The 27,492-nt window shown below is 43.4% G+C and overlaps 1 protein-coding gene across 1 annotated transcript in view; it reads left to right on the top strand.

Annotated features, from left to right (window-relative positions):
- The first annotated feature begins 5,925 nt into the window (after positions 1 to 5,925).
- Positions 5,926 to 27,492, top strand: part of tbc1d9 (TBC1 domain family, member 9 (with GRAM domain)) — a 29,016-nt gene continuing 7,449 nt past the window's right edge. Inside the window, exons 1-11 of the mRNA XM_055923993.1 lie at positions 5,926 to 6,725; positions 14,280 to 14,390; positions 17,847 to 17,965; positions 18,560 to 18,788; positions 19,024 to 19,100; positions 19,215 to 19,399; positions 21,171 to 21,378; positions 22,780 to 22,986; positions 23,346 to 23,525; positions 24,812 to 24,962; positions 26,757 to 26,971. Of these exons, the coding sequence (XP_055779968.1) occupies positions 6,605 to 6,725; positions 14,280 to 14,390; positions 17,847 to 17,965; positions 18,560 to 18,788; positions 19,024 to 19,100; positions 19,215 to 19,399; positions 21,171 to 21,378; positions 22,780 to 22,986; positions 23,346 to 23,525; positions 24,812 to 24,962; positions 26,757 to 26,971 (1,803 nt within the window). The 5' untranslated portion in view covers positions 5,926 to 6,604. The remainder of the gene's footprint in view (positions 6,726 to 14,279; positions 14,391 to 17,846; positions 17,966 to 18,559; positions 18,789 to 19,023; positions 19,101 to 19,214; positions 19,400 to 21,170; positions 21,379 to 22,779; positions 22,987 to 23,345; positions 23,526 to 24,811; positions 24,963 to 26,756; positions 26,972 to 27,492) is intronic.

Below are 27,492 nucleotides of genomic sequence, written 5' to 3'. Positions count from 1 at the left end.
TTTATTTTTTCTACAAATCAATTAAATATGAAAATCTGAAATGTCTTGAGTCAATAAGTATTCAACCCCTTTGTTATGGCAAGCCCAAATAAGTTCAGGAGTAAGAATGCGCTTAAGTCACAGAATACAGTAGGTTGCATGGACTCACTATGTGCAATAATAGTGTTTAATACTGTAGTGGGCTAAATCAGGGTCACAGGGATTATTGGTAGTCTTAAACAAATCTACATTGAAACAAAGTATATACCTCACACACATGGTTATGGGCTTAAAAAAAAGTCGCCTATACCATGTTTGATATAGAGTTGATGTATTACATTTTGATTTTGCATCCCAATATTACACTTTATGTACATCACAAAAGACTGAAATATAACAAAACTGTTTGACAGAAACATTGTAATTTGTCTGTTTTAAAAATATATATTTATTAATAAAACTATTAATAATGTTAATAACATTCCACCCATGAGGCCAAATAGGGTGCTTTGGTCATTGACTGCAGGAAAGGGCTACAATGATTTTTGCATGCCTACCTCGTACCCCACACACAATTATCTGTAAGGTCCCTTAGTCGAACAGTGAATTTCAAACAGCGCATGCACGCTGACACGGTCGCCAGTTGTACAGTGTTTCCTCCGGCACATTGCTCCTGCTGGCTTCCGGGTTAAGCGAGCAGTGTGTCAAGAAGTAGTGCGGCTTGGCAGGGTCATGTTTCGGTGGATGCATGGCTCTCCACATTAGCCTCTCCCGAGTCCGTACGGGAGTTGCAGCGATGGGACAAGACTGTAACTACCAATTGGGTATCATGAAAAAGGGGTAAAAACTTTAGAAATAAAGCTAAGCACAGACTAAATCTTAGAGGAAAGCCTGGTTCAGTCTGCTTTCCAACAGACACTGGGAGACAAATTCACCTTTTGTCACATGTGTTCCCTCTCCGGCCTCTAGGTCACCAGGCTGCTCGTTATGTCGCACACCTGCCACCGTCGTTACGCGTACCTGCGCATTGTCAGACTCATCAGGACTCCATCACTTCACTATATATATCACTCCCTTTGGTTCCTTCCCCAGGCGTCATTGTTTATTTTTCTTGTTTTGTATTATGTGCCGTTTATTTTACTAAAACACTCACTCCCTGAACTTGCTTCCCGACTCTCAGCGCACATTGTTACAGAATGACGCCTCACCTAAGGGAAGCGGGAATGACTTTGTGTCCGGGAGCTGCTACAGGCTTGCATGCCTCAGACAGATCGCCAGGCTCCCCGGCCTTCGCGGGTTCGTCAGGCTCTCAAGCCTCAGCTGGATCGCCAGGCTCCCGCGCCTCAGCAGATGTGATCGGTCCGCTCGGTCCATCGTTGTCACGTTCCTGACCTGTTTTCCTTTATCATGTATTTGTTTTAGTTGGTCAGGGCGTGAGTTGGGTGGGTTGGTCTAGGTTTGATTTTCTATGTTGGGAGTTTGTGTTCGGCCTGGTATGATTCTCAATCAGAGACAGCTGTGAACCGTTGTCTCTGATTGAGAATCATACTAAGGCAGCCAGGGTTTCACTTGTGTTTTGTGGGTATTTGTTCCTGTGTCAGTGTTTGGGCCACACAGGACTGTTTCAGGTTAGTCACGGTTGTTGGTTGTTGGATTTTGTAGTGTTTGTTGTTTTCCCATTAAAATATGAATACTTACCAATCCGCATCTTGGTCCGATCCATGCTCCTCCTCGTCTGAGGAGGAGAACGACTACGACAGCCGTTACAATCGTTATGCGTACCTGCGTGTCATCAGACTCATCTGGACTCCATCACTTCCCTGAATGTCACTCTCTTTGGTTCCTTCCCCAGGCATCAATGTTTCTGTTTCATGTCTGTGTGCTGTTAATGTTTCTTGTTTTGTATTATGTTCCCTTTATTTTCTTAACACTCACTCCCTGAACTTGCTTCCCGACTCTCAGCGCACATTGTTACACCTTTCAGCAGGATAATAACCTAAAACACAAGGCCAAATATACGCTAGAGTTTCTTACCAAGACAATATTGAATGTTCCTGAGTTTTGACTTAAATCTGCTTGACAGAGCTTGAAGAAATTTGATTTAAAAAAAAAAATATTGTACAATCCAGGGGTGCAAAGCTCTGACTTACCAAGAAATATGCACAGCTGTATCACTGTCAAAGGGGTATTCTAACATGTATTAACTCAGGGGTGTGAATACTTACACTACTGTTCAAAAGTTTGGGGTCACTTAGAAATGTCCTTGTTTTTGAAAGAAAAGCACATTTTTTGTCCATTAAAATAACATCAAATTGATCAGAAATACAGTGGAGACATTGTTAATGTTGTAAATTACTATTGTAGCTCAAAATGGCCAGAAACAAATAACTTTCTTCTGAAACTCGTCAGTCTATTCTTGTTCTGAGAAATTAAGGCTATTCCATGCGGGAAATTGCCAAGAAACTGAAGATCTCGTACAACGCTGTGTACTACTCCCTTCACAGAACAGCGCAAACTGGTTCTAACCAGAATAGAAAGAGGAGTGGGAGGCTCCGGTGCACAACTGAGCAAGAGAACAATTACATTAGAGTGTCTAGTCTGAGAAACAGATGCCTCACAAGTCCTCAACTGGCAGCTTCATTAAATAGTACCCGCAAAACACCAGTCTCAACGTCAACAGTGAGGTGTTGAGGTGACTCCGGGTTGCTGGCCTTCTAGGCAGAGTTCCTCTGTCCAGTGTCTGTTCTTTTGCCCATCTTAATATTTTATTTTTATTCGCCAGTCTGAGATGGGGCTTTTTCTTTGCAACTTTGCCTAGAAGGTCAGGAATTTTAGTTTGGAATTTTCTATTACGGTATCTTTACTTTTACAGAATTATGACAATTGGATACCTTTTCCACCACTGGTTAGAGGTAATAATACAGACAACAGCAATAACACAATCTTCAAACAGGCAGACTGTTCTCTTTCTTCAAGGCTTCACTATCGACCCGTTTGATCTGCATGTGGTCTTCTCCATTTCTCAAAAGCCCCCTTCATTTCTTGAATGTGGAACGAATCTGTCAATAACCAATAATAAACTGTCATTTTTGATTTAGGTTCCCTACACCCAGTGGTGGAAAAAGTAGCAGTTGTCAGACTTAAGTAAAAGTATAGATACCTTAATAGAATGTTCCTCAACTAAAAGTGAAAGTCACCCAGTAAAATACTACTTGAGTAAAAGTCTAAAAGTATTTGGTTCTGAATATACTTAAGTATCAAAAGTAAATGTAATTGCTAAAATATACTTAAACATCAAAAGTCAAAGTATAAGTATAAATCATTTCAAATTCATTATATTACGCAAAACAGGTGGCACCATTTTCTTGTTTTGAAAATGTACGGATAGCCAGGATAGAGGCGGATGACCACGCAATCTTTTGATAAGTGCGTGATTTGGACAATTTTCCTGTTCTGCTAAGCATTCAAAATGTAACGAATACTTTTGGGTGTCAGGGAAAATTAATGGGGGAAAAAGTACATTATTTTCTTTAGGAATGTAGTGAAGTAAATGTAAAAGTTGTCAAAAAAATAAATAGTAAAGTAAAGTACAGATACCCCAAAAATCTACTTAAGTAGTACTTTAAAGAATTTGTACTTAAGTACTTTACACCACTGCCTACACCCTAGAAATAGCCTAAATATGACATACACTAACTATGCTATTCTGTGGTGCCCAGGTAGCCTAGCAGTTAAGAGTGTGGGGCCAGTAACTGAATGGTCTCTGGTTTGAATCCCGAGTCGGCAAGATGGCAAGATGGAAAAATCTGGTCTTCTGCCCTTGAGCAAGGCAGTTAAACAACAACTGCACCGATGACATTGAATAAGGCAGCGCCTTGCACCTCTCTGATTCAGAGGGGTTGGGTAAAATGCGGAAGACACATTTCGGTTGAATGCCTTTAGTTGTGGAAGGAAAGGTATCCCCCTTTCCTTATTCAGTTATATACTGGGGAAATCCTTACTTTAGGTGTTTTCTCCTTCAAGGAGTGTTTACCGTAGCACCGCTGTCTTGATTTCGGGGTTTTGGCAGCTCACAACAGAACAGGGGCAGGAAAAGTAACATTTCCTTAGAATGGGAACCCTTGTTTCAGTTCTGCTTCCGTTTTTTTAAGGGAAGGACTGCTTCTAAAATGGGGATGTGAGGATGTGTCAGATGCAAAGCTATGGAACAGATAGTTCTGTTTTGGTTCTGTGATGGTAAGAGAAGGCAGGGAGGAAGGCCCTACTGCCAAGCGTAAAGCAGCTCTCCACGATCAACTCAACCATGAAGGGTTTAACTCGACTGGGACTGAGAGCGAAACTTGAAAGCCTCAATCCCTGATGTCTGCCTGACAGTAAAAAACATTGAAGAAATCCCCATCTCTGTCAGGAGAGCTTGTCTCAGCAGGAGATGGAAGTCTAAGCCATTTAAACTGACAACTATTTCAGTAATGGGATTAAAACATCTAACTAACTGGTTGGATTAGTTTAGAAAAATGTGTTATTTATTTTTGTGTAGCATAACATTTAATGAACTCTACACGTAAACCTAATCCAATTATGAATTAATTTGCCCCTCTGCCCACTAAATGGCAGAAAGGTAAGCCTCACTTGAATCCTGCCCTAGATTTAAGGTGCTTTTGAGTGACAGAAGAAAAGTTGAGGCTAGAAACACAAAAAGTTTTGTAGATGAAACAGGGTGAAACTAAGAGGGACTTTTCGATCTAGTGGAAGAGTGTAAACGGTATCTTTAGGAAAGAAAAGAGAACAGAGTAAACTTCAGTTGGAAATGAGATCTTGTGAACTCAATTCCACGTATTTAGGGGGTCCCTTTGAGTCGACATTATGTCAGTGGGTTTGTTTGTTAGTCCTAAATGTCAAGTTTCCATCCCCCACATCTGTGGTTGAAACTGCTCCACCAGACTATGTACACAAACACTGACTGAACAGAGCCCCTAACATAGCCCCACTGTGGTTACTGGTGAATAGGTGGAGGGTAAAAAAATAGTGCACTATGCACATCTGCTTGTCCCTACCTTCGGCCTCAGTCTAAACCGACAAAAACAAAACGTAGCGACATCGGTCTCGTCTCTGCAGCGCCGAAACCCTTTTACTTAATGTGGTCTGTCGAGGGAAAGTCAAGCAACCTCAGACAAGGTCTCCCACGCGTCGATGGAAGCTGTGAAACCTTAAAGTGCAGTCAGTTTAGCAAAGCTAAACCCACACACATATATATATATAAAAAAAACACAGTTAAGTACAGGCCTTTAGCAGACCATGGACCACATACTGTAGACAGAGAGACGTTGTGGAATATAAACCATTTCTATCTCCATCAAATCCCACGTATTTACCCAACATGTTGACACACAAACATTTGTTGACTCATGTCTGACAGGTTTGTGGGTGTGTGGTGTTGAAGGAACTGATGTTTGAAACTGGATAGGATTTTAGTGTACCTTTTCAGCCCTTTAACTGGGAATTTACAAATTCAACGTTTTCATTCTTAAACACCCCCTTCTCAAGTTTTTAAGAAATCCCAAATGTGTGTGGCATGTCATTGTAAAATCCACTGGACATAGGTGTAAGTTATGGCAATTGTATTTGCTTATAATATTGCTTTGATTATATTTGCATTAAAGAATAAAGTACAGATGAAGGAAACCATTACAATTTATCCACTAATTGGTACCAGGTGGCAAAAACAACAAATGCAAAACAGCAAGAGCCAGCAGTGACAGCTTTGCGCCTGAAGACAGCTTCGGCACCTGATATTTGTAAACAGTAGCCAAGTCATATCGATGAACAACTTTAGTCATTTGAATTCATACTTTATTACCACGTAGGGCCTAGGCTATAATTATGCAACCACCTCCCACAAAGTTGACGTAGTGATGTGGCCACTCTATGACGCGTGTTGTTGATACCGAGCTGTGCCGTAGCGGCGCTAGAGAGTGGGTTGAATTAAATGACATTGTTGTTCGATGTGGAGGCAGGCAGCATACATATATGTTGCATAGTAGGTTGTAAATAGCCTAATGGACATAACGTGCTTGTGGGCACATTATTTTGCGTCCAACCATCGCTCATTCTGAAATATCTGACGACCGATGAACGAGGACTCGTCGGCGGCATCGATATCCACCTGACAGCGGTTACAACACAGATGATAAACAACAAAGACCGAACCGAAGTGTCGCTCTCAGATCCGTCCCTACAGAAATCTGTCAGATTCGGTTGTTTTAATGCGAAAACCGCTTTATTGTGCCACCTAGTAATTGAGTTCCACTGAATGTATTGCACACCTTTTTTTTGCATATTTGGCGTGCACGGCTGGAATCCAATCACCTCTCACGCAGCCGTGAATGGAAGTTTGGAGAGTGTATTTTATTTTTGCGTGTTTTTAGCGAATAAATAGGGCCTTCATGCTGTCATAGTTCTATACCTACCCTGTAACCAAGTTGTCCTTGTCCAATTGTACGTGTTATTCTGTGGACCTGCATCGAACCTCAGCCACTGGAGAGACCGAACCAGCATTCCAGTTCATTTGACAGGCACCGCCTGAATCAGCTGGATTTGATGTGCTTTTAGAATCAACAAGACGAAGATGTGGGTGCACCCTGAAGAGGTGTTGCAAGCGGGTGCGTTATGGATAACCGAGCGAGCAAATCCCTATTTCATCCTCCAGAAACGAAAGGGCCACGGGGACGGCAGAGGAGGACTAGCGGGTGAGATACATATAACTGTCTCTGCTCTGCGTCTCTCTCTCCGTCTCTAAACCATGGATTATTGTAGCCAAGCATAGCTCAACTCCACGAATGTTCTGTCGTCGAGTTCAGATATACTTGGCTAGGATTATTTAACGCTATTACAGCTGTGATGCAAGCAATGCCAAACCAAATGATTGTCCCCTGGCCGGGTCTCTCGCTTGGTTTGGGAGATTATTCATGCCTCACAGATATTTAGTGATGGAGAGAAGATTGCATGCGTAGTGAGGGATAGAGGTCAGGTTACTCGGGTATCAAAGGGGTGACAATGGCATGAGGGGATGTAGACCTGTATGAATGAATAGACACGTGACCCTAATAGCCCCTACTACTATATTTTATTTATTTAACTAGGCATGTCAGTTAATAACAAATTCTTATTTTACAATTATGGCCAAACCCTCCCCTAACCCGGGTGACGCTGGGCCAATTGCGGGCCGCCCTATGGGACTCCCGATACACAGCCGGTTGTGATACAGCCCGGGATCGAACCAGGGTCTGTAGTGACGCCACTAGCATTAAGATGCAGTGCCTTAGGCTGCTGTGCCACTCGGGAGCTACTATAACTAGACAAATGCAGGTGTGATTTTATCTGAATGAGGTTTTAGGCTCAGAGTAGTCACAGGGCCATTGTTGTATGCTTATGGACCACCCCCCATAGAACTACATGGAGTTGTACCCTTATGGAGCTAGTGGGCATTCAGCAGCTAATGTACCATATTGATCAGCATCCCAAGATCTTGGCTATTTATGTAGGCCTTGTACTTTAGGTGATCCTGGAAAATTGTAACTAATATTGTTGCAAAGAGTAAGCCTTCTATATACCCTTTAAACCATTAACAAAACAAGGAAAGAAATGCATAGATTTGTTAAATAGATAATCATTGACTGTGCTTAGTTCACTCCAATTGTAATCTCATTAGGCTACTAGCTAGCTAACATAAGGCTGGACACATCTCCCCTGACAGGGAAGACATATTCCAGCACTTGGGACTGTTAAAAGGCTCCAATAAATGTAAATAAACCTGTGATTGATTAGAGCCCAGCACGCCCAGGGAATGTTAAAATGGCTGGTGATGTGTCATTCCCCGTACTGAATTTTGAATGCCACTGAGACAACCCATACACAAGGAGACATGCAGAGCAAAGGCACACTCTTTCTTCCCGGCAGGAGTAGTACATGCTGAATCATCTCTCCCTCTCCTTTCTCTACTCCTCTCCTCTATTCCTCTTCTACTTCACTCACTCCATCCAAATTAGTCCACAGTCACTAGGAGGACTGCTACATCAGGGAGGAGCAATCATTTTAAGGACCATAGGTGGTGGCGACTGTGTCTGCATTGCATCTAAAATGGTGCACTATTTCCTATGTAGTGCACTACTTTTGACCAGGGCTCATGGGGATCTGGTCAAAGTTGGTGCATTATGTAGGGCATAGGCTGACCTAGATTCAGTCTGTCTGTTTAATTCATCGCAACTCTGAGAATCCAAAAAGATGAAAATGGGTTACGAAGGATGCTAGCTTGTTTAAAAATTAAAGGGATAGAACATGATCAGTTGAAAAGTCAGTCAGGTTCAGTAAAGGTACAGTAGATTCAGTCCAAGTCTTTGACTCCGAGCCATAGAGATGACTCTGTATGGATATATCTATAGCCCTCTCTATACAGTATCTATGTAGCCCTGCTTTGACTAGACTGGCCGTCGCAGTCATGGTGGGTCAAAGAGAGTTGAACTGTGTGCTGCTGTCCTCAGTGCCAGTCAGTCACTCCCTCTTCAGTGTCAGCCAGCCAGTAATGAAAATGACAAGGGGAGCCAAAATGGCCTGCAAGTATCTCACCTCATTGGTCAGCAACAAGACATTTCGCCGACATTTTACTGAAGGACGGAGCCATTATTTTTCCTGCATGCCAGCGACTGAAACTTAGCCCCCGAACCAACACTCTGCCTCTCCCTATTGTCTCGGGGCAACGACAATAGCGACACAAAGCGTGCGGTGGCGATATGTGATGATGTCATTGTTATGTGAATACTGAGCGGACCGTGTGGTGTGCCAGTTGGCCTGCTGAGGAGAGGAGAGAGCCCGGGCACAATGACTGGCACTGCCCAGTAAACACCCCCTTTCAGCGGGCAGAGAAAGCCAAGCGAGCACCTGGTCGTGCTGGGGCATATGGAAGGGCACCAGGGCCAACGCTTTTTGACTTATAGCCATATTTATGAGGCTACTTGATATGAGGAAAAGTCAACATTATCATTTTTTTGATTTAATTGATTTATACAGAAAAAATTGTACAGTTTCATTATAGACGACTAGTTCCCCATAATCAATCTTAAGTCATAAGATTTGGAAAATGTCATGCTTCAATTGTGAAATGTTGACGATAATAATTTGGTAGGTGCTTATATTTGTTCTATTTCCCACTTGTACAATTGTGTATTAATACGCATGTGAATTGGAAATGTTTGTTTTTGCATATCCCCACTCTCCTTGAGACACCCTCGGAGAGTGGTGACTCTGCCAGGGTCTGCCATTATCTTCGGCGACGCTGGAGAAATTTGGGTTAAGTGCTTTGCTCAAGGGCACGTGGGCAGATTTTTCACCTTGTCGGTTCGGGAGTTAGAACTAGCGACCTTTCGGGTACTGGTCCAATGCTCTAACCACTAGGCTACCTTCCACCCCAAATGTTGGATTGTAGCTTATTCACCATATGACACTTTCAATGAAAAAATAACACTATCCAAGGGACAATAAGCTAACCTATATTACCTAACATTTCACAATAGTGTGACATTTTGGAGTTATGACCTGAAACTCTACTAGGCCTACATGTGTTGGGTGACTAACATCACGTACACATGATGACATCGCCCTCAATAGACACTTGGACTAGACTTCTAACCATCGACCTCTTTAACCATCGACCATTACCCACACAATCATCTGCTGCTTTACATCACATATCTGTCTTATCTGGTGACCTCTGACCTGGAGGTACACATTGAGGCTTGGGAAAGAAGAAAAGGAATAACACTACAGTTGTGTTACAGGGGGTTCGGTTAGAGAAACATGACTTAAAATAACATGTATGGTGTGACTTCGTATCAGGTTCTTGTTATTTGAAACAACATTGATTCTCAGCCAGTGGGGTGATTAGGTGCTGTGTCAGTACTTGGGAGAATATAGACCAGTGTTTCCGCTGCTGGTGGTGCTCTCCACAGCAAAATCATTACCGCCACGTCCCAAAAAATATTGAACATGACAAAATATTTCTGCCGATGCTAGAACAGTCCACATTTACTTTCTCTGCAAACAAACAAGTAATGAATATAAAAATCGGTTAACCCCATAGTAGAATAGTTAATCTTTTATAGTCAGCTTGTTTTTGTGTGTTCTATGCAAGATAAATATTATTCTCGTGGCACATTCAAGTGCCATAAGGAGGGAAACATGCATTCTGACAAGCAGTCGATGCATGCATATTTCTCAACTCTTAAATATACACGAACTGCACCAGGCAATTTTTAGTCCATTGGGAATATTTGTGATAAATGTAACACTGGTCAATTGTAGGATAACTTTGAGGTAAAACACCACCCTACTTCAAGTACAGGCAGGGGGTGTGTTACCCTAACAGGTAGCTAGCTCTACATTATATTCACTGTGTTTATGCATAATAACTAGTTAAAATAATTGGCTAATGATTAGCCCAAAAGGGTAACTGCAGACAGGTAGTCCCATGCTTCAGCCTATTTATTAGCACTTCTCTGCATCAGTTGGGCTACAGGTGATAATGCTTATTGCTAATGGCATACCTGATCATATGGACCATGCATAGACTATATGCGTTGTCCAATATGTTAAAATATTTTTTTCAAAATATTTTTACAAATGTGTTAGTGCGCTCATTTCTGGAGGTGGAAATTATATTTTAGATGGTGTCAGCATAATTGTATTTTTGTCCATTTTTGGAGTAGAAAGTCATTTTTTTAACAAGTCACCAGTACTGAGCTTCTCAGTCCTTCTCCATAAAAATGATCTGGCAGGGAACCCAGACCCCCAAAGCAAGGGTGGGGAGGGACCCTTCCTTCATTCCCCATCGGAACTTCCCCTCCACTGGTGTACATTTGTCCAGATGAAACACTGAAATAGACCCAACAGAAATCAGGATGGAGTTTGATGAAGAGGAGAGGAAAACCGATTGCTTTTGCTCAAATGTTTTTTTTCCCCACTCTTGAGTGGAAATTAGGAACTAGCCGTCTCAGCTGAACAGAGAATGGAGCTTTGCTAAGTAACAATAGGCAGCCCAGCTTCTGACCTTGTTTCCTGGCTTCTCCAATCTATAAAAAGTCCAAAACATCACATGATGCTGGTCTGTTCTCCAGTCTACTGTATGTAGACTCGGGCTCGTTTCTTTCCATCCCCACCCACAACAAAGGAAGCATTTCTCATCATTGGAGCTTAGTTTCTGTACATCTTGTTTTTCTTTGGTCGTGTGTGTGTGTGTGTGTGTGGTGTGTGTTAGTGTTGAAAGTACAATCAAATGTATAGGAACATATAGTCACAGACAATTGTGTGGTTTCCCAAAGTTCATGTTATGGATTAAAGGGTCAACACTAGGCTATAGGTCTGGGGTCCGCCTTCTCTTCACCATATACAAAACACCACAGTACAGTAGCTCATGTTAACTCTTGTTATTATAGCATGGTGTAGGATCATGTGTTCTGAGGGGAAAGTAGCCCTCTGATCAAAACAAATAATATTGTCACGATGATGTAGGGTGCACTAATTCATTCTTCATAAAATACCATGCATACTAATCCTCTCCATTGCTGTTGATATCTTAACTGTGTAGATTATTTGGAGTGCGCGGTGTGAGCTGTAGGTTGCATGCAGTCGTAGAAGTCACAGGATGTTGTGGGTGTCATCCTTCAGTGGGTCTCACTCGTCAGTGGTCTCTTTTGTTGTGCTTGACACCTGTATTTCCTGTGTTAACCCCTAACACACATCCCTGCAACACCGCTGGGTTCAGGTCATGCCCTGCCTATCCAACTGAGAGGTGCTTCACAGGTATTGGTTCAGTGTTCTGCAAATCCATGTCTTGAGGTAACCCCCATGGTTGCACATTTGTTCCAGCCCAGCACAAGCACATTCAATTCAACTAGTCAACTCATGTTTTTAGTTGAATGTGGTGTTAGTGCTGGGCTAGACCAAAAATTTGCAACCCTGGGGGTGCAGAACTGGACTTAACACTGTTCAACAGAAACAAGGGTTTGAAACTGAAAATATCATTTTATGCCCACAACATGTTTGTCAGAAAGGCCCAGATCCTGTCATTAGCCAGCCAGCCCCAAGTAACAACAACAGCTTCAGTGTCTGTGCTAACTCTTTGAAATGGAAGCTAACATACAAACCTTTTGCATATCGGCCAAGCTGTTCTGTTCTCTCCCATCTAGTTTATTTTCTGTTTCCCTGTGATTTCATACTGTAGCTCTGTTTTTGTTCTTCTTTGCAATTGTAGTTAACACTTGAAACAAATAAATATTATAACTGTACAGTAACCTTATCAATGGTGACTAATGTGAAGATACAGTGGAAAGTTTGTCTGTTGGGTTTTGTTCACGGTGAGTGCAACTACAGGTATAGGCCTAGTTCAGATGGGAAATCTCAAGCCCTTAACACTTGTCGGAACCGACGGCCATATTGTTTACGACCATCCAGTGTGAAACCTGAATTGCCCTTACTGCCTCTTAAAGGCCCACTCTGTGATATTTACAGCTGTTTTTGATCATATTCAATTAATATGTTAATGATATATTAATTATCTATTTGCCTTTAATCATTATTTAAGCACTTTTCATTGAATTCGTCCTAACCTTTTATTGCGCCCTGCATAGGATTAAAAGAGAGAAAACAGGAAAGAGGAGAATAGAGGGAGGGACAAATGGAGCCCCAGAGATGTAATTGTATTCAGGTGTCTTCATTAGAGCAGCTAGTGGAGATGAGTGGTGTCCCAGAAGTCCTCCAGCAGACATTATGTATAGAGGGAAGAATATCATCCAGACTGGCTGTTTTGGTTTCTCTTGCTCCATTTCTCCCTGTCTGTCTCTGTCCCCCTCTCTCCCCATATTGCTCTTTTCGTCTATCTCGGTCTGTGTGACTCATAGAATTGTATGCGTGTGATGCGCCACTTGCAAAAAGCTGTCGTGGCAATGGTAAAATTCCCAACGGGGAATAAAGTTTCGGGGCGACTGTGGAATATGGCAGTCAAAAAGCTTCTTTCTATCAAAGGTTGAGTTTGTTGGAGTGTCATTTCCACTCAAACTTTGATGACAACATGTTAGTGTAGACCCCAAGGCATAAAAAAAACGAGACTTTTTTTGGAATTGTGGTACCAGTTTCTTCTGATTTTCTGATCTTGTGGTTTACAATAGACAGTAGCTAGACACTAGTCATGTATTATTACTGTATCAGAGATAAGAAGCATTGGAGTGATAAAACAACTCTTAGAGACAGGAGTTATTGGCTTCTTTCAGCTGTCATAAGTCCATAATCAGTCCATCTATCTCTCCACTTCCCTCGTTCACTAGATTATAGGGGATTCATCCCTTCTCCATTAGATTATAGGGGATTCGTCCTTTTTATTCCAGGTGACTTTACTCTCACCTTCTCTCCGCATCGATCTGTCACATGGGAAATCTGAGCTCTGTGCCATCTGCCCATCCACCCCACTTCTCCATACAAGAACATTGATACCAGATTCACACATTAGTGCCAACCTGAACCGAACTGTGCTGGCTGGGAAATGTTTGAACTTTCTTTTCCAGCACAGTTCCAGCAACTAGGGTGGATGTGTAACCAGGCCAGCCCAGACCCCATCCACTAAATGTCTCAGAGTAGGAGTGCTGATCTAAGATCAGGTCCCCACCTGTCCATATAAATTTATCTAATTACGATCTAAAAGGCTAAACCGATCTGAGTTCAGCACTCCTACTCTGAGATGCTTTGTAGATACGGGCACAGCCCTGGTTTGTGTGGCTCGGTTTGGTCCTATAATATAAATTGGGCATGAAGCAGTCAAGACAGGAAAGCCACAGCTGCCCGTCAGCCCTAAATACCCCTTCCTCCTCCCTCTATTTCATAAGTGGTGATCTCATAGCCGGAGGGCTCCATCAAGGGCCTTTCGAGGAGAGCATAAGTGGTCTAACACGGGTTAATGTACCAGAACGGTCTGCTGTCTCACATGGTGGAGGGGGGTGCTTTGTTACGTGTCCGAAATGGGCTAAAACAGAAACTCTTTTGTTGGGTTTTGCTTTGAAGTAATTTTTTAGGGGGAGGATTCATGACTTGTTTGTATTTGCTTTTAAGTTATTGGATCACTTACAGGTTTTATTTTCCATCCTCAAGACAATCAATGCATTTATCTATTCAATTTCCAAACAATGTTGTATACACGATCATGATATTCCCACAGTGTCTCCCTCCCTAACCCACGGTATTCCCTGCTCCTCCCACCGCAGGTCTGTTGGTGGGAACACTGGACGTGGTGCTGGACTCCAGTGCTCGAGTGGCCCCCTACAGAATCCTTTACCAGACACCTGACTCCCTAATCTACTGGATCATTGCGCATGGTGTGTACTGTGTGTGTCTGTGTATAGTTCTCGCTCGCTCTTTCTTTCTCTCCCCCCTCCCCCTTGCACACAAGGTCCTCTCTTCCTGCACCATGTTCTCACTTCCTGCTAATGCCAAGCATCACGTCATGGCCCACTGCTCTTAAAGGGCTAGACTGGGGGGAAACGGATTCCAGGAATGGGAATTGATGGTGATTCGCTCAAAATATGAGGGGCTGTCAAGATTTATTTATTATTGATAATTATCTATGATATGGTAAAACTTATATTACATCTGCTGACTTCATCCGTTAACACTCTCTCTTTGCATGTTAAAGGGTTAACCACCCTAATGTCCTAAATGGAAAAGCTAAAAGGTTAACTCAGGGCTGTAAATGTAAGATACTGACATGATCTCAACCAAATAGGTGTGATGAGATAGCCCATCTTATTACAATGGTTTGTGACATCACAGAAACCCCAATCTTCACCGGCCTCTTTCCTTGAGCAGTTATGTCACACAAATAATTTATTACTGCGGAGGAGCCATGATGCAATCACACGGACGCAACATGACAAGCGGGCGGGAAAGGAAAGATTTATTTTTAAAGAGGGATCATTGTGTAAGTAAGGAGAGGCTTCAGAACTATACTCCCCAGACGTAATGAACAATGGCTCTGTTAAGTGAACGGCGAGAGCGGAGAGACACACCCACACTGCAACCCTTTTGACTATGACTCTTGAGTTTAGTTTTAGTTAGGGGGTCACGGGTGCCAGGTAGGTCATGCCTACCGGTAATGTTTTGATTTCTCCTTTTTGTTTGTGAGTCAGTCTCATCTGTCAGACATAGTGTAGACCAATACAAAGGACTGAGGACAAAGTCGGTATTAGAATGTAAACTTTTCGTAAGTCCTTAACATTGATAGAAATAACTTAGTTATTTTGCATTGTATTACCCAAAATGAAATGATCACGGAAATAATAAGATCAAAACACATTGCATCACAACAATTTGACTTTTCTAGTCACAAAAGAATAATAAGTTGACTTAGGAAAGTCCTGCACACACACAGCATCCATGATACAATAGAAAGGTCTGTAGCTCAATCTGGCTTTATGGGGGGAAGACGGAGGTGGTGGATCGAAAAGCCTGTGTTGTGTTGGAGGAATTTGAATAGAGTGTGACTACGCGCATGTGTATTTGCCTTAGTGAGTGCTCCCATATGGAAAAAGGAGTAGGGGGAAAAAACCGGAGAGAAGAACCTCTACCTCTGGAAGCCCAGAGAAGAAGACTCCTGACGGCTGGCAACCACTCCTTCCTCCCCTCTCCCTATCTGCCCATCCTCCAGCACAGAGGGAGAGTGGAGCAGTCTGTCTGCCAGACGTCATCACTAATGTAGCTAAGAGATGAGCAGCAGTGGGCTACTTACAGGGGAGACGGATGAGGCCTCTAACGATAGTGGACACTGCACTGAGGTTTCTGTGCTAGCAGGCTCTGCTTTGACTGGTTCTCAGATTTCACTAGCGCTAAGTAGCTGCTAACAAGTAGCCACAGTAGCACCAATAGGGATTTGCCTGCCAATACTATTCAAAATTCTCCCTGAATTTAAGGTGTGCTGTATCGCAGGGCATTATTATTTCACCTTTTTAAGTAGGATCGTAACCTATCTGAAGCTAATTAGCCAATAGCGCTCTAGCCGTGAGCTTATCGCCATATGTGTGGTAGTAAATCAAGGCCGAGCAGAGGGGATGGCCAAGTAATCTCAGTGGCTGGGCTGTCTAGATTTAATCAAACTTTATTTATATAGCACATTTCTTAGAGGATGCGTTTTAAAGTGCTTAACAAATAAAATAAAAGGTGAGAAAGATACAAACAAAGTTTTCTATATAAATGACTAAGACAATAAAAAAATGTAAGAGACAACTTAAAATAGTAAAATAACAGTACACATGAGGCTAATGCATTAAAATAAATGTGATTTATATATGGGAATATGATTAAAAAGAACCTTAAGTAAAAGCATGTCTAGAGGCTGTTCTAAAGGCCAGGACCATAGTGGCTGAAGGCAGCCTCACCAAGCGTTGTGGTTCTGAGGGACCTTTGGAACAGCTGAAAGGCCAGTGATAGAGGATCTGAGGGACAACCTGGCACATATGCTTTTAAGATATCAGACCTGTAATCAGGTGCAAACCCACGTAGTGCTTTAAAAATCAATAAAGCCATTTTAAAATCCGCTCTAAAACGAACAGGCAACCAATGCAGTGGCTGTGCTCTCCTCCTGGCCTTTGGAAGCACATGTGCTGCTGCATTCTGAATGAATTAAAGCTGGCCAATGTTTTTTTTTAATGGGGTAGACCAGACAGGAGTGCATTGCAATAATCAAGCCTGTCAGTAATAAAGACATGCATTAGTCAGTGTGGACTTGACAGAGGAATGGTCACACTTTGACAATATTTCTAAGGTAATTAAAAAGCTGATTTGATCACATTTCTGATGTGGGCCTTCACTGGCCCAACGCTCTAGCCTAGTGGTTAGAGCGTTGGGCCAGTAAACGAAAGGTTGCTAGATTGAATCCCCGAGCTGCTGGGTTGTTGCCCTCCTACGGCCTCCTCCACGTCTCCTGATGTACTGGCCTGTCTCCTGGTAGCGCCTCCATGCTCTGGACACTACGCTGACAGACACAGCAAACCTTTTTGCCACAGCTCGCATTGATGTGCCATCCTGGATGAACTGCACTACCTGAGCCACTTGTGTGGGTTGTAGACTCTGTCTCATGCTACCACTAGAGTGAAAGCACCGCCAGCATTCAAAAGTGACCAAAACATCAGCCAGGAAGCATAGGAACTGAGAAGTGGTCTGTGGTCACCACCTGCAGTACCATTCCTTTATTGGGGGTGTCTTACTAATTGCCTATAATTTCCACCTTTTGTCTATTCCATTTGCACAACAGCATGTGAAATGTATTGTCAATCAGTGTTGCTTCCTAAGTGGACAGTTTGATTTCACAGAAGTGTGATTCACTTGGAGTTACATTGTGTTGTTTAAGTGTTCCTTTTATTTTTTTGAGCAGTGTATATATATATATATTTTTTTAGGTCAGTCTAAAGTAACACCTAGGTTTATAGCCTGGTGGGTTGTTTCTAGTAGTCTTGATTAGCCGTCTGAACAGCCTGTTACTGCTGTCTGTACTGTCTTTCCCCTTGTCTATCTGTTACTGGTCCTGAATCATGTACTTCCATACTACTTAGTATCCAGAAGAGTAGGTTAGGATTCCAAGTATGATAAACATGTTGAATTTGCATACAATTGTAAGAATGATGAAGAGCGTCTCAGACGACATGCTGTCATGTCTCAAAGAAAATGAGGAATGGGTGAAACTCCATGCCTCCACATTCTCCTGGGAGCCTCTTGTAATCAATTTCCCTGATGCACCCCTGTCTCCTCCTCCGTCTCTTCTCCCCTCCCTCGTTCCATAGGGTGCTCCCGTAAGGAGATCACAGAGCACTGGGAGTGGCTGGAGCAGAACCTCCTACAGACACTGTCCATCTTTGAGAACGAGAATGACATCACTACCTTTGTCAAGGGCAAAGTTCAGGTACTGTTTAGTGTATATATGAGTCACTTAGCAGATGCTGGTCTCTAAAGAAACAGTATGGACATCTCTGGGATTTGGAAGGTTGGTTGTGTTTTGTGTTTAGAGGGGTTGCATGGTGGGGTTTGGAATTTCACAAATCTTTGTGATGGTGTTTGTGACAATAGTAATGGTGGTTGTCAGCAATTCATTTTGACAGTTTGGACATTGAAACGTATGACATTTACCTGTGAAATGTTTGTCATGCCAGGTGTAATATTAGCCTAGCATGTAGTCAAACTAGTATTGTCAAAATAACTCCTGCCAGGGGCAAAATAACAAAGCCCGGCTGTATTTACTATTGTAACCTAAAAACAGGTCCAGCTACTGACACAGCCTCTAAATCAGGTTCTGTATTTATCTGTATGGAGATAAAGTCGTTCTTACTCAATGAATAGATTACAAAAGCTAGCCAGACAAGATTTATTTTGTTCTCTCACTTTGTCTGCCACTCACTCTCTCACTTTCTTGCTATCTCTATTTTAAAATGAATTGTTGAACTTTTATTGATTGTCTCTCTCAAAGTCCTTCACTCCCTCTATTTCTCTCTTGCCGCAGGGTATTATCGCCGAGTACAACAAGAACCACGACGTGAAGGAGGACGATGACACTGACAAATTCAAGGAGGCCATCTGTACGTTCCGTAAGCTGTTTGGCATGCCTGAAGAGGAGAAGCTGGTCAACTACTACTCCTGTAGCTACTGGAAGGGCCGTGTGCCCCGGCAGGGCTGGCTCTACCTCAGCATCAACCACATCTGCTTCTACTCTTACCTGCTGGGGAAAGAAGGTAGGGACCACTGGCATGCTGGCACAGGTACACACACCACTGCATAACTGGTGGGTACTACATACCGATTATGCATAGCTTTTGAAGACCCTTCAGAAGTCCCAAAAATAGTACAACCGCTTGAAATTTTTCTGGGTGGATACAATGTATTTTTTAAGACAACCAAAAAAATGAATAAAGGCAACCATCTATCTTTCTCTCTCTGTCTCTCTTGCCCTCTTTCTTCCCCCCTCAGCCAAGCTGGTGATCCGTTGGGCCGACATCACCCAGCTGGAGAAAAGCGCCACCCTCCTCCTCCCCGATGCAGTCAAGGTGAGCCTTGTAAATCATATCAACTATACTGCATGTTACCATCACTTTAACGTCTCTTTTGTCCATCCATACACCCCTCTAACCTTCATTCATGCTTCCATTCCTCGGGCCAAGGTGAGCACTCGGGTGGCTGAGCACGTCTTCTCGGTCTTCCTCAACATCAACGAGACCTTCAAGCTGATGGAGCAGCTGGCCAACATCGCCATGAGACAGCTCCTTGACAACAAGGGCTTTGAGCAGGACCGCTCTCTGCCCAAACTCAAGAGGAAGACACCCAAAAAGGTGTCTGCCCTCAAGAGGTGAGGTTTGATGGAGGGGGTTCTGGGGAGGTTATGGGAAGGTTTGGTGAGGCTGGATGTTGTAGTTGAGAGATTTTTGTTGGTCTCCCCTCAATAGGTTTGGTTGATAGTTGAGGAGGATTGGTTTCGGGGGAGATGCAGTAAGTTTAGTCATGATGTAGTCATTTATAATGCTGCACAACATTCTTTGCTGCGGGTGACCTATAACCATTCACAACCATTCCATGTGGTTGCATGGCGTTGTAAGTTTTACACAGTTTAATAAACAATATACCAAGACTTAACTCAATGACTACATAAGACCACCAACAAACAACTAAAATGACTTCAGAGGAAAGAAATGTATAGTCTTGTTCCAACGTGCCTGAAGGAAAACCAGCTGAGGAGGTGTTGGTAGTATATTAAAACGGGGTTCCTTTCTAGTAGTTTGGCTCACAGCCACTTTTGCATTCTTTAAATCTACAGCACGACTTTGTCATAATCCTTTTAGGTACAGCTGAACTTTTACTGACGCTATTAACTTTGAACACCCAAGCTTGCGTCATTGGCCCAAGACTTTCAAATGTATTTCCCTCAAGACAGATTCCAACTTTATAACCACTACCCATACTGTTGCCCCATATAGATGTCTATTGTAGTAGTAACTGTTGCCCCATCTAGATGTCTATTGTAGTAGTAACTGTTGCCCCATCCAGATGTCTATTGTAGTAGTAACTGTTGCCCCATCCAGATGTCTATTGTAGTAGTAACTGTTGCCCCATCTAGATGTCTATTGTAGTAGTAGCTGTTGCCCCATATAGATGTCTATTGTAGTAGTAACTGTTGCCCCATCCAGATGTCTATTGTAGTAGTAACTGTTGCCCCATCCAGATGTCTATTGTAGTAGTAACTGTTGCCCCATCTAGATGTCTATTGTAGTAGTAACTGTTGCCCCATCTAGATGTCTATTGTAGTAGTAACTGTTGCCCCATATAGATGTCTATTGTAGTAGTAACTGTTGCCCCATCTAGATGTCTATTGTAGTAGTAACTGTTGCCCCATCTAGATGTCTATTGTAGTAGTAGCTGTTGCCCCATATAGATGTCTATTGTAGTAGTAACTGTTGCCCCTTCCAGATGTCTATTGTAGTAGTAACTGTTGCCCCTTCCAGATGTCTATTGTAGTAGTAACTGTTGCCCCTTCCAGATGTCTATTGTAGTAGTAACTGTTGCCCCTTCCAGGTGTCTATTGTAGTATTATACTGTCATACTTGTTTGCAAATTGCTCTTTCACTCCATTGACCTTATTTTATTTTTCATACAAAGAAAAAAAAATGTAAATAGTTTTTGGGATGTATTTTAGGATACATGGGAAATATAAAACATTGTCCAAATGTATTTTAATGTGTGACATATACTTGTAAATGTATTTGGAATACATAAATGTGTATGGAAATACACTGGGTACAAAACATTAAGAATGCCTGCTCTTTCCATGATATAGACTGAAGTGGAGGAGAAAGGTTAAAGAAGGATTTTCAAGCCTTGAGACAGTTGAGTCATAGAGTGTGTATGTGTGCTATTCACAGGGTGAATGGGCAAGACAATAGATTTAAGTGCCTTTTGAACAGGTTATGGTAGGAGGTGCCAGGCGCACCGGTTTGTGTCAAGAACTGCACCGACAGTTAGTCTCAATTTACTGCTGCTATTTAAAGACAACAGATTATGTTCCGAATTAGATTCTTGACAGTCTCTAGACTAGACAATCTCTTGAACCTTGTTGTCTCACCCAGGGACCTGGATGCCAGGGCTAAGAGCGAGCGTTACCGGGCCTTGTTCCGTCTGCCCAAGGATGAGAAGCTGGACGGACACACGGGCTGCACCCTTTGGACCCCCTTCAACAAGATGCACATCCTGGGCCAGATGTTTGTCTCCACTAACTACATCTGCTTCACTTCCAAGGAGGAGACCCTGTGCAGCCTCATCATCCCCCTAAGAGAGGTGAGTCTGGCTGGGTACAGACTCTGGTGATTGACAGTAGTCCTGGAGCTTAGTGTTGAGCCGGAGCAGTAGTCTGCACTGACTGGAGCTCTCTGGGATTTTGGGTTGGTGACCGTTGAGCTAGGCTTTTGTGACAATGTTGGATGATGCTAAGACATAAGTCAATGTGGGAGCACTATAGATTTGAGATTTTCCATCAGGAAAGAAAGGTTACCTTTGACAAGTTGTGCTGTGTGCTGCTGTAGGGGGTGTACTAGCAGGGCAGTTAGAAAGAGCAGCAGCCGGCTTAACACTCTGGTAGGGGCTGTCACTCCCAATCTGTTTTAGTCACTGGCTGCCCCTCGCCCAGCCATTGCCTTGTCGATCAGGACCCCCCCCCCCTGTCAAATCATCAGCCATCTTAAACTACCAATCGCTGGCAGGGCAGAATGTGGATCGACTACTAGTGTCTAGTGTTACGATGTGTGGCACTGAATCAATTCTGTCACCTAGTATGTGGGTTGAACTGTTGATATGGTGAGACCTATTGTGTGCTTGGTATGGTATGTTGGCCTTAGGCCAATATTCTCATGTGCAATGACCAAAGTGGTTAGATGGTGAAATAAATCAATACACATGTGATGGGTTACTGTAATTCGTGTTCTACATCGAACACTTTCTCATATGAAATAGGAGATTTATATCTTGTGTTGCATCCCCATATCTTATGACTGACGTGACTGGCATGTCTGTTGTGACTGGCATGTCTGTTGTGACTGGCATGTCTGTTGTGACTGGCATGTCTGTTGTGACTGGCATGTCTGTTGTGACTGGCATGTCTGTTGTGACTGGCATGTCTGTTGTGACTGGCATGTCTGTTGTGACTGGCATGTCTGTTGTGACTGGCATGTCTGTTGTGACTGGCATGTCTGTTGTGACTGGCATGTCTGTTGTCTGACACAACCCTGCACCTTGATTACTCAACCCTGCACCTTAGAGGCTGCTGCCCAATATACATGGAATCACTGGTCACTTTAATAATGTTTACTTACTGCGTTACTCATCTCATATAATATATTTTATACTGTATTCAATTTACTAGTATTTTAGTCAATGCCATTCCGACATTGCTCGTCCTAATATTTGTTTTTTAACTCCATTCTTTTACTTTAGATTTGTGTGTGTTGTTGTGAATTGTTAGATACTACTGCACTGTTGGAGCTAGGAACACAAGCATTGTGCTACACCCGCAATAACATCTGCTAATTATGTGTGTGTGACCAATAACATTTGATTTGTTATGACTGGCATATCTGTTGTCTGACATATGACTGACATCTATTGTGACTGACATACCTGTTGTGACTGATACATAAATCACATATCTGTTGTGACAGACCTCTGTGTCTCTGTCCCTCCCAGGTGACGATAGTGGAGAAGGCGGACAGCTCCAACTTTTTGCCCAGCTCAGTGTCCATCAGCACCAAGAACAGGATGACTTTCCTGTTCGCCAACCTCAAGGACCGGGACTTCCTGGTCCAGAGGATCTCTGACTTCCTGCAGCAGACCACCTCCAAGATCTACTTCGAGAGGGAGATCACCGGGAGTGTGAACAGCTCCGACGATGAGGTGAGGGCACATCTATGTCATTATATATCTAGGATGTTGTACATCATTTAGGTCTATACTCTTCCACAACTGCTCCCCAAGTTTGCTGATAAGACTCCCTCTACTCCAGGTCTTCAGTAAATACTTAGCATGATTATTGTCACAGGTCTCTGATCAGCTCTTATCATAAAGCACACTGCATTAACTGTCCTTACCCTGATCCTGGACTTGTTCTGCTCTCCACCAGGTGTATTCTCAGTAATATTAGTTTGGCATCTCATCACAGGTCACAGAACAGTTGTTATGATGAACTCATGATAATTGGCTGCATTAACAATCTCTTAATTCTGATCCTGAATCTGTCTCTCTCTCTCCTCTAGGTGTACTCCCAGCAGGGCTCTCTCCTCTCCAGCAGTCCCCAGCGCAGCAGTCTGGGCTCAGAGGGCTCTTCCGAGGGTGAGCGCCAGTTTAACCTCAATGACAACAGCGTGCCCACCGCCACTCAGGCCCTCATGACCATGTACCGCCGCCGCTCGCCGGAGGAGTTCAACCCCAAACTGGTAAGGTCATTGAATGGTCACGGAATATGCAGTTCTGTTCACATGTTGGGGGCTCCCGAGTGGCGAGCGGTCTAAGGCACTGCATCTCAGTGCTAGAGGTGTCACTACAGACCCTGTTTCGATTCCAGGCTGTATCACAACCGGCTGTGATTGGGAGTCCCATAGGGCGGTGCACAATTGGCCCAGCGTCGTTAGGGTTTGGTCGGGGTAGGAATGTCATTGTAAATACGAATTTGTTCTTAACTGACTTGCCTAGTTAAATAAACATGTGGTCGAACACAAGAAGATGCTCTATTGCTATAGTAGATAATTGGAAAGATTGCACATGATTGATGGAACTGAACTGGGACTAAATGAATTGAGTTAAACTCTTATTTACAGTGACAAAATATTGTAACAAACTGTAATTGCGTGTATATACCTGCATGCTGAATTAAGCCATTGGGAATCCAGTTTTCTTCATGTAATAACCTGAGGCTTTTCCCAAGCTTCAAATCAAATTGTTTTGCTTGCGTACACCTATTTACCAGATGTGATTGTGAGTATAGCGAAGTGCTTGTGATCCGAGCTCCAACAGTGCGGTAATATCTAACAATACAAAACAAAGTTGCTTAGGAGCCAGAAACAGAGCGGCCATGTCTATCAGCGCCATCAGTGCCTCAACCTTGATCCAAAACAATGCTTGGCTTGCAGTCAATGGGTTCTGTTCCTGCTCTAACCTCCAGCTGGCTTTGCATTGGACAGTTCAAAGGCCTGCAGGGAAGTTGCTGATGTAGACCAATGGAGGGGGAGTGTGTGGAAAGTACATTAGATCCGAGTTAATTTAAGTAAATAAAGCCTTAATGAAGTTCCTCAGAGACCTCTTGGGGAGTATTTGTGCTACATACGTCTGTGTCCAAAGTTAGAAATATTGTTTAGGCTTTGAAGGCTCTCTGGCTCGTTATTTAATGAGGTGGGATTTTTTTTTTGACTCCTACGAACCATCCTGATCTCTCGAGCTTACATTCTGCGTGTATTGAAACAATGTAAGCGTGCCGGATTAGGATGGTTCATACGAGGCTAGACATTTTCTTTTTTTTTTGCTTTCTGCAAAGAAGTCGGGTTGTTGGCTCAGCTGTTACAAGGGTGTCTACTTTCTTTCTCTCGCTCTCTCTGTCCTTGAACATTCTGTAATTCTCTCAAAGGGGAGCTTTACTGGCATGAAATGTGTCTCTTATGACATTTCTCTTTTTTTCTTTTTCGAACACATGCAAGATTATTAACTGTCAATTTGTATTTTTCCCCAGGCCAAGGAGTTCCTGAAGGAACAGGCGTGGAAGAACCACTTCACCGAGTACGGCCAGGGGGTGTGTATGTACCGTACAGAGAAGACCAAGGACCTGGTGCTTAAAGGCATCCCAGAGAACATGAGGGGAGAGCTGTGGCTGCTCTTCTCTGGTGAGGCCAACAGTCGCAACAGTCAGACGTGGGCATGATCTCACAATCACTGTACATAGTCATTTGTATATGACATTCTGACCCCCGGTTCTTGACATTCATATACTCGACTTTCACTCATTCTGTATCTCCACAAGCCGTGCTGATACACACACTCAAAGACCACAGATAGACAGTACTACGTGCTCATACACCAACTCCTAACCTGCATTCAGCATCGTGTGGTGGGACCACACATCTCATTACTATAGTTATTGTTACCACGGGAGGAAAAACAACAGTAAAAACACATCAGGTTTTGGGTTTTGGGTTTTCCCAAACCCCCCTTTGTGGTATGAGCACAGAATGGTTCATCATCCAGGTGTATTAGAAGTATTGACAGTCAAATATTAGCTATTCTTTCAGTGTACATATGGATTTGGGTAGCCTCATTAAACATGCATTAGCTTGGCCTTGGCAACGCATTCCATTCCCATCTCCTGCCTGAGCTTCAGTATCTTACTGTATCTAACCTGTAACTGGGCTGCGTGCTTCACGTCCACTGCTACAGCATATTACAGTGAGAGCACACATTCTATAGTCTGCTTATTGTACGCCAAACTGAACACTGTCAGTCTGGTTTAACCAGGCTTTACAAACACAGCAGCTTATGTAGGGGTTGTGTTAGAGACGTAGGCCTACATTGTGACCACCGTAGCTGTGAAAAGCTGACCTATATAAATAAACCTGAAGAACCAGTTGGCCTACAGGGAGAGTCACTGCGGAGATCAAACAATGTTTTATACTTCAGCCTCTTCTCCCTGGAGGAAATGTCTTGCACCCACGCGACAGCGCTAACAATTAGTGACTATCTACCTGCTCTTTCTGTCCCCTAGTGACCTACTTGTGGTACCTTCCGCACTTCTCGCCATGGCAGCCATACATCTGCACTTCCTGGAGGGACTGGTGTGTTTACATGTTAGCCTAGCGTCTCTGTTGGCGAAGCTCGCTAGCTGTGTTTTTATGTGGAAGAAGATGCAGCATTTGAATGCAACCTCTATACTTGTCCCTCTACTCCCACTCACTGTCAGTGGGAACAGTTGATAAGCCTGAGTTTGACTGCGCTAGAAGATTGAGTTTGAGGGTGTTCCGATTCAACAGACTTTTACCCAGGACCCCCCCCCCATCTTAATGGTTTAGCCTGTGTTGTTGTTGCTGGGAGTGGGAGGGCTATAAAGGCACTAAGGTTTCCGTATAGAAGGGATTCTGCCTAAAGTGAGAGTGGAAGGCTTACAACTGCATGTCTACTGGCTGCTTGCCACATCTCTGTTAGTAGAGATGGAATGAGCAATGGCATGTCTTGAGTTCTGGTTTCATCACTCTAACCATTTCTGAAACTGATTACATTGAATATGCAATGCCATTGCAATGCTAGCCTAACTTAGCCAGATGTAAAATAAACGCCTGAAACTAGATCCCCTATATGGTCTTGAAGAGAATCAAAAAATAACTGTTGGGGGGAGGTTCTCTTCTGCACTGTTCAACCAATCCAGTGAATGTGGAGGAGTTCAGATGGAGCGTTGCCTTGCGACTTCCGCATTTGGACGTTAACATCACAGGCTCTCTTTCCATTTCCCCCTGAAAACTGGAACATCCGTTTGTTAGCAATTCTCCTAAGGCTGTTGGTTGAAAGGTGGGCCTGACATAAATTGGTCTGTTGAAACAAAGTTATTTAAAACTGCAATTGGCTGATGGTCTGGTGCCAATGGGCCTCGTTTAACGCTATACTAACTGTGGTCACTATATCCCCCCCAGGGGCGATCAACGAGATGGCGACCCACCCTGGCTACTATGAGGACCTGGTAGAGAAGTCTATGGGGAAGTACAACCTGGCCACGGAGGAGATCGAGAGAGACCTGCACCGCTCCCTCCCTGAACACCCAGCCTTCCAGAACGAGATGGGGATCGCTGCCCTACGAAGGGTCCTTACTGCCTACGCCTTCAGAAACCCCAACATAGGCTACTGCCAGGTACACACATGGTATATAGTGTACACACATGGTATATAGTATACGCACACAGACGCACCAGTCCTGTCGCTCAAGATCCACTGCCAAATTAGACGTCCGTCCAGGTAAGCAGGACGTCACGAGATTACTTCAAAACCGGCCTCTAGGGGCAATGTTGGCGCTATTTCCTTTAAGTCATGTGGACAGGGATGGCGGATGGGCATAAACTGCGAGCTCCGGCTCTGAAAGTCGCGTGTTCAATCCCAGTGTTAAGCACTATTTTTGTCTATCCCAAACCTTAACCCTTAACTTAACCATTCGTAATGAATGCCTAATCTTCAAAATGTTATGTTTGTGGACAAACATCTGATTCGGCAGTGAGACCGTGAGAGCTTGTTACACACACACACACTTATTTTACAACACAATCATTCACACTGCGCTTCAGTTTATAAAGGGTTAAGTCACATAGTAGCTTGCCACTTCTATAGCTGTCCCGACTCCCCCGCGGGTCCCTAATCTTGGTTCCCCCTGCGGGTCGA

The sequence above is a fragment of the Salvelinus fontinalis genome, chromosome 5 (genome assembly GCF_029448725.1).
Source record: "Salvelinus fontinalis isolate EN_2023a chromosome 5, ASM2944872v1, whole genome shotgun sequence".
NCBI classification, from domain to species: domain Eukaryota; kingdom Metazoa; phylum Chordata; class Actinopteri; order Salmoniformes; family Salmonidae; genus Salvelinus; species Salvelinus fontinalis.
Note: the sequence above shows the minus strand (reverse complement) of the source record. Positions and strands in the feature narration are given on the sequence as shown.